The 13,526-nt window shown below is 41.1% G+C and overlaps 1 protein-coding gene across 1 annotated transcript; it reads left to right on the forward strand.

Annotated features, from left to right (window-relative positions):
- The first annotated feature begins 4,757 nt into the window (after positions 1 to 4,757).
- paqr9 (progestin and adipoQ receptor family member 9) lies at positions 4,758 to 11,115 on the forward strand. Its single transcript, XM_071478276.1, has one exon. It carries the CDS (start codon positions 6,642 to 6,644, stop codon positions 7,800 to 7,802), a length of 1,161 nt encoding a protein of 386 aa, XP_071334377.1. The 5' UTR covers positions 4,758 to 6,641; the 3' UTR covers positions 7,803 to 11,115.
- The last annotated feature ends 2,411 nt before the right edge of the window (positions 11,116 to 13,526 follow it).

Raw genomic sequence — 13,526 nt, forward strand, 5'->3', positions numbered from 1 at the left:
CTTTATCTCCAAAATCCTTGAGAGGGTCGTTGCAAGCCAGTTATGTGATTACTTGCACAGGAATGGTTTGTTTGAAGACTTTCAGTCAGGTTTTAGAGTCCATCATAGCACAGAAACAGCTCTGGTTAAGGTTACCAATGATCTCCTCATAGCTTCAGACAATGGACTTGTCTCTATACTTGTCCTACTAGATCTTAGTGCCGCATTTGACACCATCGATCATAAGATTTTATTACAGAGACTAGAACATATGGTCGGCATCAAAGGAACCGCACTAAGCTGGTTTAAGTCATATCTGTCAGATAGACTCCAGTTTGTTCATGTTAATAATGACTCCTCTATCATCACAGAAGTCAGTCATGGAGTTCCACAAGGTTCTGTGCTAGGACCAATGCTCTTCAGTCTATATATGCTTCCTCTGGGAAACATTATTAGGAGGCACCAGATGAATTTCCATTGTTACGCAGATGACACCCAGCTGTACTTATCCATGAAGCCAGGTGAGACTAACCAGGTAGCCGAGCTTCAGGTGTGTCTTAAGGACATAAAAATCTGGATGACCAGTAATTTCTTACTCTTAAATTCAGACAAAACTGAAGTTATTGTAATTGGCCCAAAACACCTCAGAGATACACTATGTGATAATATACTGACTCTGGATGACATCACCTTGGCCTCCAGTGCTACAGTCAGAAACCTTGGTGTCATTTTTGACCAGGACTTGTCCTTTACTTCACATATAAAGCAAGTCTGTAGGACAGCCTTCTTCCACCTGCGCAATATTGCTAAAATCAGACCCATTCTGTGTCTAAAGGATGCTGAAAAACTAGTTCATGCATTTGTTACCTCAAGACTGGACTACTGTAACTCTTTATTGTCAGGATGTCCCAAAAATTCAGTAAAAAGCCTCCAATTGATCCAGAATGCGGCAGCACGAGTACTGACAGGAACGAGGAAACGAGATCACATCTCTCCTGTGTTAGCTTCTCTGCATTGGCTCCCTGTAAAATCCAGGATAGAATTTAAAATCCTCCTCCTCACCTACAAAGCCATTCATGGTCAGGCACCATCGTACCTTGGAGAGCTTATAGTTCCCTATTTTCCCAATAGGACACTTCGCTCTCTAAATGCAGGTCAACTTGTGGTTCCCAGAGTTAGTAAGAGTAGAATGGGGGGCAGAGCCTTCAGCTATCAGGCTCCTCTCCTGTGGAACCAGCTCCCAGTGTGGGTTCGGGAGGCAGACACCCTCTCTACCTTTAAGATCAGGCTTAAAACTGTCCTGTTTAGTAAAGCTTATAGTTAGGGCTGGCTCGGGTATGTCCTGACCCATCCCTTAGTTATGCTGCTATAGAGCTAGACTGCTGGGGGATTCCCATGATTCACTGGGCGCTCTCTCTCTATTTCTGTCTCTCTCCCTCTCTCTCTCTCAATGACTTCATGCCATTAACTTTGTTTTTTTTTTCTCTCCCGTAGTTTTGTGCTTCTCCTCTCTCTCCCTCTCTCTGTCCTCATTCTGCAGGTCTCTCTGCCTCGGGAGCAGCAGGATCCAGATCCACCACTACTCATCTTTACTATTACTATTACCTGTCTTTATTATTAATAACGCCATTACCGACACAGCTGTTCCTGGTCTCTCTCTCTTCTCTCCCCTCTCCTCCCCCTCCCCCTCTTTCTATCTTCCCCTAAACCCAACCGGTCGAGGCAGACGGCCGCCCACCCTGAGCCCGGTTCTGTTGGAGGTTTCTTCCTGTTAAAAGGGAGTTTTTCCTCCCCCCTGTCGCCAAGCGCTTGCTCGTTGTGGGAACTGTTGGGTTTTTCTCTGTAACAAAGTAAGGTCTTGACCTTACCCTGTAAAGTGCCTTGAGATAATGTATATTATGATTTGGCGCTATACAAATAAATTGAATTGAATTGAATTGAATTGAGTATGTCTGGTTTGGGAACCTCAGAACTGCATCTTTGCTTTTCACAGATGATGTGATTTTGTTGGCCTCATCAGAATGTGACCTCCAGTGCTCACTGGGGCGAGTGAACTATAATGTTTGCAGCCAAGCGTGAAGAGGTTGTAATGAGGGTCAGCACCTTCAAATCTAAGGCCATGGTTCTCAGCTGGAAAACGGTGGACTGTTCTCTCCAGGTTGGGGGTGAGTTGCTGCCCCAAGTGAAGGAGCTCAAGTAGCACAGGGTCTTGTTCACAAGTGAGAGTAAGGTGGAGCAGGAGATTGATAGATGGATTGGTCTTCACCGTCAGTATGTTGAAAGGGGCCAGTTGAGGTGGTTTTTGTCCATCTTATTAGGATGCCCCCAAAGCACCTTCCTTTGTCCATGTCCAACTGGGAGAAGAGCCCGGGGTAGACCCAGAACTCGCTGGAGGGACTACATATCCCATCTCACCTGGAAATGCCTCAGGATCCCCCACAAGGAGCTGGAAAGCGTTGCTAGAGAGAGGGGTGTGTGGAATATCCTGCTTAGCCTGATGCCAGGATCCAGAGAGTCAGTGTGGCCTGGCACATTTGTTAAAACGAAAGCAGATGCCATGATACAGAGCATTGCCCATAAAATCAGAAAGTCACACAGCTTCAGGTTGAACTGTATCCAATCGAAACACTGGTAATAAGAAATGTAAGTGTAGAAGTGTAGATTTATAGGTTTTGTTCAATGACAAAATACACTGGAACTGTCTAAACTCTCTGACTCATCAGATGGAAAGCTCCTGGTAACTTGGGCATGTTCTGACTATGCTGCATGTTACAGCAGCGCTGTAGTTATCAGTCCATGATTGCTCTCAGTTATGAAAAGCTTTAATTGATTTCTTCACTCTTGTCCTGTTTTCTGTTTCATTTTAATGATTTTATTCTGTTCTGTTCTTTTTTTCCCACCATTGCCTCTCATGTATTGCAATGGCCTCACCTTCCACCTCATGTACAAGCATTTAGCAAATCCTCGCACCTGAGGCCTGTCATTAACTCCAGTGTCCAGTCTGACCACACACCACCTCCCCTGGAGTCCCCACTTGACTCAGGGAGAGGAAGGCAGCTGCCTAGAAAGAGATGTGTCCTACTATCATGAAATAAAAAGGGAGAGGAGGAGGTTTACTCTTTTCATTGCTGGAGGACATAAATATTTAAAGGCAGTATTTTCTCCTCTGCAAAACATGACCAGTCAAGTGACTGACTTGCTGCATATTTGTTGGTAGTGTGATAAGTCTTTTTTTCTTGTTTACACATGAAGACTAGCTCAAAGCTGCTGTGCTTCAAAGAAAGAGCTTTTCACAATCATGTGCTAAAGACAGAACCAGCTCAGCAGAGTTTACAGAAACACCGCGGGGTCCTAACAGGGACCAAAAAGTGGAAGTTTCATGGAAGTCACGAGTAAAATAAAAAAATATTTGCTGATTTTAGAAATGTTCCCAGTTGGCCAAGAGAATGTAGGCTAACAGCTATTGTTATGTTCCACTCTGTAGAACATCCTAACAACCTTCTATAGAGTGTAATGTTGCAATTCAAGTGTTTCCTGTGCCAAATCTACATCTTTCTGTGGGTGTGTAATGTAAACCTACCCAACCATTTACATCCATTATGTCATCAAAACTGGCTCCACATCCATTAAATCATTACTGTCTGTCAATCACTGATTGAAAAGGCATGCTGTGGCTCTGTCCCACTCTGCTGTGCACTGAAGGGTGGCCTGCTTCTTCTTCCTCAGGGGATTTGGAAAATGACCATTCCACCCAGCCCCACTCCATCCTGCCAAAATTGCTGCTTCAAAGACTTCCTGACATCTGGCCACAGCAGTCAGTGCTGGAGGGTGAAGGGGGACACGGCGGGGGGGGGGGGGGGGGAGCAGGGTTTCTGGCCTGTGAGTCTGGTTGACTGTTACACAGGACATAATAGAGAAAGGAACACTGTTTCTTCAGTATATAATGTTGCAAAATCCAGCCACACTGAATACTCATAATACATCTAGATGTATGTCGCAGGGGCAGGATGTCATAACAAGGATGATTACTAAGATACAGGACCTTTAATATTAACTTGCAACACGAAGGCTGTGAAATGCTGTAACAAACACCGTCTTAGCAGTGTCTGTTTAAAAAACAGCAGGACCCCTCCTTTGTAAAAGCTTGAGATGTTCAAAGGCTCATAGGGGACGGGGCCACACAGTGGCGCTCTCACAGGATTACTCAAAGGGACAGACTGTGCATTTAAAGCAGAAAACGGAAAAACCGTTAGCACGACACGGCGGTGTCACCACTGTCGTTCCTCCGTGCACACCTGCCCGGCTCTGTCTCCCGCCTGCCCGGGACAAGCATGGTGTGAGATTAAGTGATTAAAGCTTTGAATCACTTCGGTACTTCGCTGAACTGCCTTCAGATACGCAGTGAGCCAGAACGAGACCGGAAACTAAGTGAATTTGCCTTCAAAATAAAAGGTTGTCTTTATTTCTTTTTCTTCTTTTTTTCAAATTCAAATTTGCTTTATGATCACAGTTTTGCCAAAGCATGTTTATAGTTTGAATATAATAATTTAAAAAAAGATGATTAAGTTTTTGATATTATTGTACAGTTGTACAGTTTATATACAGTTGCATGCAGTTGTGTACAGTAATGCAGAACATGTATGAAAGTATACTTGGATATGGATAAACATTAAAGAAAAGAATATATATATTAATATGATATGTAATAGTAAGTTTGGCCACCATAGAAAAAAGGAGATCAAATAATCAAAAAGAGGAGGAAGATCTGAAGAAGCTCAGTACAATTTCACAAATATTCTTCTGGTTTTCTACTTTAATGTAATGTCAGTTTTTGCCCACATAAATAATGAAGTTTGTATTAGTGCGTGTCAAAATGTTTGTGTGTATGTCACTGAGAACAGCTCGACTTTAAACATTTCTGTTCTCTAAGTACTAGTCACGAGCTGGTACCTCATTACTCAAGGCTACTATTTTGTCAATCACTTGTATTCACAAAGAGGATTTCTCAGCCTGCCATGACCTCATGAGGTTCCAAAATGACCTCTGTTATTTTACTAATTACAAATTACCATGTTTATTAGTGTCGCCTATGTATAGAGCTAATACCACAGAAGTTATTAAAGCAATATGATGTGGTGTTAAAAATTCAATAAGTAAATATAATATATGAAATAAATAATATATATATATGTATATTAGAAATTATATTAGAAATTTCCCTAAAACTGCCCACGTGAGTGTCATTTGAGGTCCAATTTTTTTTTCCTGTAATGGTAAGGTGTTATGATTAGGCTACATTGAGTTTTTAAACTCATCTATTTTGTATTATTATTATTTTTAATTTAAATTTTTCAAACATTTGTTTTATATTTTTTAATTATTTTTATCATTCAGTATAGGTAATACTATGTGTTAATTAAGGTGTCTTGTTTTCTTACATTAATCATTATATATAGGCATATTATTACATTGTTGCCTAAACATATATTCTGCTCTGACAACACTTTGCACAACTACTGATCATTCCATTACGCAATTTTGAATTTGACAAGGGCTCCGAGGAAATGACAGAGATATTTATAATCATGTCTGTCTAAAAACTGTTACGTCACAACCTCTGAGTTTTATTTTGAAACTCAAAACCGGAACCCCGGTATTATCGCACGTTTAACTTGACGCTGGTACCTGTCAAACAGTCTCCTGAGCTCCTCACTGTCGCTGAAATGCCGGCTGGCTGCAGGCTCTCTGGACTCGACACTCACGGCAGCGCTGAGGCTTTCAGCCGCGAAAGATCTGTTGAAATCCCCGGTTACACCAAGCCCGTTTTGAACATGACCTCGCGTTAAGGGACTGAACACCGGCTCACAACGTTTCTCCCGGCGGACCCGGGGGATTTCTTCTCTGCAGCGCTCTGCATTGCAACGGAATGGGAGCTGGATGAATTGAAAGTCGGACGTGGATACAGCCTGAAAGACCAGGAACAACAGGAGGGATAAAAGCCTGCAATAGCCTGATATAGCACTCATGGCCAGCATGACCTACATACCACACAGCTTAATGGACGCATCTCCAGGACATCTCTGCTGTGTGGATTCCTTACACAGTAACTGACGTGCAGTTCAACCTTGTAACACAGTAATAAGTGACCTTCATTTTTTGCTGCTGCAGAACTATGCATAACAAGACACGTGAATGTGCATATGACTGAAGAAAGAGAGTCATCCATGCAGACCATGTCCTATGCAAAACAAGGGAGCAAGACCAACAACATGATAATCATTGCGTGCTGGATGTTTTGCTGATCTTCCGTATTAGGGTCAAAGAAGAAACCAAAAGGAAAACTGATTAAGCAGGTGGCCTGAGGCTTTTGGACACTACACTCTCCCTATACACCAGCTCTGCTCTTTAGACTAGCCTACAGCTCACAAGCCTGGCAGTGCAGCTGGGATCAAAGGTCCAAAGAAGAGCAGGGTTGGTGTTTTTGAGCCAGAGAAGCCTGTAGATGCCTTATCCTCTCATGATGATTGTATGGAAGTAATCACAAATTGTGCTGTGATCAGCAATAAAGTCAACAGCCAAGCAATAAAAACTGAAGTGCTTTGCAGGAAAGGTCAGATCCTCATAGACTTTCTTGGCTGTTAGCAACATAAATTGCTGCCATTATGCTTCTGAATTGTGGTCAGCCGTTACCTCTTCTGAGGCATACAGATGTGCCACCTCGGGTCATAGAAAACTTTATCCTGACTGGCTACCGTTTCCCAAACTACAGCCTGAGGGATTGCTTACTCTCAGCATTCAGGCCCACCAATGAAACAGGCAACTTCTGGACACACTTCCTCCCAGTTTTTATTTTTTCATACTATTTTGTGGAGGTGTTTGGATGGGAGGGAGCACCACATGGTGATGCCCCATTCTTCTATCCATTGTGGAACTACTATATTGGGGTGTTTTGTCTGCTAATTGCTAGCAGCATGGCCCACTTGCTCAACTCTATGTCTCTGGTGGTAAGAGAAGTCTGCTTCTTTGTGGATTACGGCACCATCAGTGCCTACACGGTCGGCTCATCATTGGCATACTACCACTACATCCACCCTCGGGCAGGGATAGTAGAGACAGGAGGCCATAATGCCACCCATGTGGACTTGAAACATGAACCTGCAGGAGCTATTACATCATCATATGCAATCCCAGAGTTCAGTGTGTTCTTTGAGACCTTCTACATCCCCTGTGCATGTGTTGTAGCAATCATTTGTGTTTTATCTTGCTGCAATACACGCCAGAGGTGGAGGCAGCATCGATATGTCATCCGGACCCTTGTTTTCCTCCTCCCGTTCCTTGTTTCTTCCACACCGGTCTTCTATCGCCTCCTCACCATATCGCCTTATTCCAACACCTCCTCCTCCTTTGCTGCTTCGACTTCTATGCCCACCTTCTTCTATCGCCACTGCCTCTGGCTGCTGGTGTCAGCTGTCTTCAACATCAGCAAGTTCCCTGAACGACTGGCCCCGGGTCGCTTTGACATCTGGGGGCACAGTCACCAGTGGTTCCACTGCTGCACGTTTTTGTCCATCCTTGACGAACTTCAGATGATCAAGGCTGAGGTGAGGGCCATCCTGCTCAGCCCGACTCTGCTGCTGCCCCCTGCCACCCTCTCCCTCCTACCTGGACCTACCATAGCTTCTACCTATGGGGTGATGTTCCTCCTCCAGACCTCCATCATCTCCATCATCGTGTGGTTCTCCTGGCATGCCAACTGCATCTACGGACCTCAGAGAGACCAGCTAGCAAAGGAACACCTCAAGAAACACCTGAAATGTCACTGATCACACAGACATCTTTTTTTATCATGTCGACTGTGAAGGAAGATTTGCACATGCATACAGAGCCATGCCACAAACAGAAGCGCACAAGTTAAACAATAGTTCCCATCCGATTTCAAGTCCCTCGTCTGTTCCAACCTCTTCCGGGAGCATTTTTCAAGCTTTCGTGAGGGGAAATTGGGGACAACGGGAGATGAAAGGATTATATTCTGAGCTCACCACAGGGTGGCTGTCTGCTTGAGTGGATATTGAAAGACCATGCCAGCTCTTTCCCCTGAGCTGTTCCAACATGTTCCAACAGGATGTCTGAGCAGTGGGGATAATAACTACCTCTAGGGGCTGTATACTTGAGGACAGAGGAAAGGTGTTGGTACCCAGGAGAACACATGTTCCATATTGCATTTGGGTAATGTGGCTTAAAAGTAAGCATGATCATTTACAGAGGTTGTTGATGAGTTCTGTGCTGTCATGTCCTTCCTCCTGTGGCACTTCCCCTTCCTCTTACCTTAGACGGTATCTTTTGAAATTTCTCTGTGGCTTCACTTGAGCCCATTGTCTCACACTGAATTAATCATTTTGTCTGAGCTTTGCTAACCATACCTTCTCTTCCTCTAACTTACACAAAGACTCGTGCAGTCTCATTTCCTCTCTCTTTTCAAGTGACCCTTGCAGCAGGAAGTGTGCAGGCCTTGCTGACGTGACAGAAATAGCTGAGAGCCCATATCAATCTTACAGTAAAGCACTTTCAGGGGGCCGGTCGAATCTGGCCTGTCATTAAGAAGCCATGCTGACTTTCTAACCTTAAGGGACACATAGCATTTCTTGAGCATTTAATGTAACATGTTCTGTTTGAATTCTTGGGTTATTTTGATGAAATGTTTTCATGGTGCAGTCAATACATCTGCTGTTTGTATGGTTTTTTGATTTTCTGATGACTAGTTCCCCATTTGTAATGTGATGTAAATCTGATGTTTTCAGATCAGTATGAAAAACATATTGGATTTTTCTGGAGAGCATGGCAGTGGTACAGGCATATATTTTTGCTGACAGCTCATGTTTGTAAAATCTATCATTCATAAAACAATTCGAGCTGTTGTTCCAGTTTGATGGCCTGTATTGTGAACACAGATGTCCATGAAGGCTTTTCATGTCATGTGATGTACAGCAACTTTTCAGAGCAAAAGCCATACTTAAGAAAAATGCTAGTTGAAATCATGGCAATATTTTAGTTATACTGTGTCATCAGCAACTGCCTGTATAGTTTTGCACTTGATAGATAGATCAGGTTAATAGTTCACCTAGCAGTTTGTACCTGTGTATTATTATTACACTTGAGTCAACAAAAAACTCAGTGGGTCATTTAACAGCGCTTCTTGCTGCCCTGAAGGTATTTCCATCATCCTCAGTGACTTTTGTATGGAGGCCCAGAAGGGCCACTAACCAAAAAAGACTGTCGTTTTAGATTTCTTATAAACATAAGATTAAAAGTAGAATCTTTTGAGACTTGGGGCCTCGTATTCTGACCAACCATCTGGAAGAACAGCTAATTTGTCCACAGTGCCATAAAAAAGATGAGACATTATTTTCTAATCCAAACAACGATAATAGCACAAAATGTCCATGAGTAAATTGTAAACAAAGTAAACTGAAATTAAAACGTATATTTGTCTAAATCAAAGTTCATTTTTATGTTTGTACAAAAATATGTATTTTCTCATGTCATACTAAACAAGCAAAGCTGCCTGGATACAAATCAGAGACACAATTTGGGATATAAACATTATTTAACGTGGAGCATTTTTCATCCACATGGACAGAAAAGTGAACAGTGTGTAATGTTGTTTAATGACCCGCTGGGGTTTCAGTGATCACTGGGTATTTATCATTTAAAAAGAATGGATGTTTAGGTGTATGACTCAAACACAGTGGTAATACATGAGAGGCACAAACTGGGGCTATAGTTCACCATGTAAATTAAATGCAAACCTTACCACAGAAGCTACCATTTACCTCTTTAGTTTTTAACAGCATGAAGCAAGGTTAGCCTTATTGTTATTTCTGTGCTGTAAGGTCATATCCCATGTAGACATATGTTTTGTTAATTTCTAATTTTCTGCTGCCTGACCTAAACTCCGCAGGCCCCACTTCATCACGTAAAGCTTCGGACTCTGGGTGTGGTTGCTATAAATCCAATTTATTAAGAAATTCTTTTTTACTCTCTCTGATTGTACCAATAGTCTGCGTCCATGTTTTCAAGTAGTCCATAGAGAATCTCCATAGAAAAGAGGGAAAGAGAGTGAGTGTAGTGAATGCGTCATGTTAGCCTGGTAAGCTAATGGTCAGTAATATCTCAACTGAAAAAAAAGCGGTATATTGTCTATGTCATATTATGTGAATGATGTTCATTATATGGTCCACAGCATTCTGGATTTGTTTAGTTTGATGAAACAGTTGTGAAACATTTTCATTTCTGCTGTGTCACAGCTGCAGGTCCAATTCGACACAGCAAAATCAATATGGTGGTTCAAGACCCCACCTGCTGAAGTGTCCATGAACACTTAGCGCTGCTGTGACCCCCCCTGATGATTGATAAGGGAAATTACTAAAAAAAAGAATTCCTTTGTTCTGAGTTAATGTGCACAATGAAAATGGACCATGAGTGTAAGTGCTCAGATGAATATTCATTAAGAGAACGTGTATTTTGTTTGTGTGTTTTCATGTTACTCTTTGGTGATTCATGCAGTATTTCTCAGAGGGAGTTGCATCTTAAAATCATACATCACATTTACATGATAATAACTTGTGTTTGTCAGTGTCTAATTTCAGAATTTTTATGATTATCAGTGTATTAGTTCTGCTCATTGCTGCACATTTACTTGTGCTTTAATGTGTTCACTTGCACAAAATGATTAGAGATGGAAGCTGAGCTGTTTATCATGTACAACACTGGAATAAGTACATAAGGCCCATATTGAGTGGTTGTTATAATCATACTGTTATGGTGCACTTTAAAGCTTCTTTGAACTCCTCAAAATGTCCCTTTAAGGGTCAGCCCTGCAGTACTGTATTGTTTCAGCACATTTCAGGTTTAGTTAGTGCTTTCTAATGAATGGTCAGAGAGATTCTTCAGATAACGATGCGTCCAGTGTTAAAGCGATGTTTCTACCTCAACACAGCGTTTGTGTCTCTCTGTCACTGAGAAGAACCATCGCTTAAACAGACTTCGTCCTCCTCCTCTCTAGACTGTGGCTGTCAGACTTGAATCTACCATTGGTGAAGCAGTGTTCAGTGTGTGAATGTTAGACTAACAGACTACTGTATCTTACCTAGTGACGTACTCAGGGGTGACTGATGAACAACACTACTACATGATAACACATGCACTTAAATTGTGAATGACTAGAGTTGGAGGTTAATTATAGTACACTGTGTCTGTTAATTCTGAAAAAGTGAAAATCCTCCTACATTATGTTTGATGTATCAAATAGCATTAATAATATGGATGATTTAAGTTTTATGAAATAAATTATGCCAAAAAAATGATCAATGTGGCTCTTTATTAATTTTATGAGTTGGGTTCTTATCAAGATGTGGCTCTACATTTTAGTCATAGACCAAATTTGATTTTGTTTTTTTAGCCATACTAGCAGCATTGATGGTAATGTTAATCATTATGTCTGGTCCAATAATTTGATCCATAGACAATATTGACGAATAGATAATAATGCTCACATAATGCAAAACAACAGCATCATACAATAGCATGCGCAATATGGAGCCTTAAAGAGGTCAATACTGAATAAATAAAATGCCATTACACAAATTATCATCATATGAATAAATGTAACCAGGGGTGGAAGAAGTTCAGATCCTTTACTTGAGCAAAAGCACCAATACAACAATGTAAAAATACTCCAAAAGTCCTGCATGAAAAATCTTACTGAAGTAAAGTATTAGCAGCAATATGTAGTTAACTTATTTAAGTAAAAGTTCTGGTTTGATCCCAGTGACTGACATATTATCACATATGCATCATTAGATGATGAATACTGAAGCATCAGTGTGTCAGCAGCATGTTACTGTCGTAACTGCTGAAGGTGGAGCTAGTTTAAACTACAGTTTAATTTACAGGAACCCCAGATAAATCTGAGGAGTCAGGAGATAATTAATGTAAGAGGAAAAAAGAAAAAACAAAGTTCTGATTCACAAATTTGTTTTGAACATTTTCTTTAATGTAGAAATGTGCTGATAAATATACTTACAGAAAACCACTCTTTTTTGGAGCTGTTAACAACTTACTGACATCTGAACTGTAACACAGACTACAAACTGATTTTCATAAAACATCAGGGGCCAAAAAGGTTTGAAACCACTGATTTAAATGTAATGTTTTAAAAGATTGTTACAGTATCCACAGTGTAAAATTTTCATCTTAAAAGTAGCTAAATTAAAACTTCTGGCCAGCATATGGCTGAGAGTCTGGGTCACGATCCTCCACATCTGAGCTGTTATGCTACGGTATTGATTGACAGCTGGTCCAGATGTAGAAGTAGCTGACAATAATGTTGTTTATGAGCCAGATTCAGGTCATGAAACTGGGCTTTTACTGTGCTGGAAGAAAGCAGATTTATTTTGCTGTCTGGATAACTAAAGTGTCAAATAAATGTAGTGGAGTGGAAATCTGATGTATCATAAAATGGAAATACTTATGTGAAGTACAACAACCTCAAAATCAGTATATAGACATGCAAACACTGACTGTCTAACGTTAGTATGCTAACATGCTAACTAAACATTAAAAACAGGCATGTTACCACAGCACAGTAACAAAGTTAAACAGCGTAAATCTAGATAGCAGTAATGCTAACTAGCTAACATTAGCAATCAGGTCAATAACTGTTTTGTAAATACACATATTAAGTTTTATGTTCTGGTGTGTAGTGAGCTGCATCTCTCAGAGCTGCTAGCACTTTTAGACTTGGACTTCGAGGGTTAATTGAATTGAAGTCATTGGTTTTCAGGGGTTTGAATAATTCAAATGTTTTCAAATGAGTTTCAGCCCAGGCACCACGTTCCAAGTCCAGCACTCCCTCAGCTTTACTGCATATATATTTTTGATGTGAGTGTGTGCACATGCTGTAGGTGCACTGGACCTTGGCAGGGTCATGCGTGTGTGTGTAACACGTGCAGCTGGCTTTTTATGTCAAACTCCAGTCCTCCCCCACAACAGCTTTTTCCATTCCCCTGTCTCTTTTTACTCTGACGTCCTGAGTCACAAACAAATGGCTGGTGAAACATGAGGATCCTCATCAAGTAGAGCTGCTGCTAAATCAATGGAGTCTCAAATAGACCAGTCATTTCTCAAAGTGCAGAATCACTTAAACAGCATCTGTACAGGAACAGATTCAAATTGTTATAATTCTAAAAGTTACATAGATCAACTGCATTGAAGATAATTAAGAATTAATAAGACAACAGGAACAATGAAGGCATCCATCTCTGTTTTCACTGTGGCAGTCAGCCAGACCGAGGTCATCATTTTCTCTTTTACTATGCACATGGTTGTGGATATTTATGAATGAAAAAAAACATGAAACTGTTTTAAGTCCAAAAACTGACTTTGTGCTAAAATTTGCACATTGTTTTCTTCAGCTTCCTCTACATTATTTTTATTAAATGACAATGACAATGACAATGTCTTAAACATTTTAACCTGGTGACAGGTTA

The sequence above is a fragment of the Trachinotus anak genome, unplaced genomic scaffold (assembly GCF_046630095.1).
Source record: "Trachinotus anak isolate AG129_WGS33_773 ecotype Australia unplaced genomic scaffold, CSIRO_AGI_Tana_v1 ptg000005l, whole genome shotgun sequence".
In the NCBI taxonomy this organism is placed as follows: Eukaryota; Metazoa; Chordata; class Actinopteri; order Carangiformes; family Carangidae; genus Trachinotus; species Trachinotus anak.

Bases quoted from the DNA above. Each gene is read 5' to 3' on its own strand.
- paqr9 (XM_071478276.1), top strand. From the start codon at position 6,642: ATGCTTCTGAATTGTGGTCAGCCGTTACCTCTTCTGAGGCATACAGAT.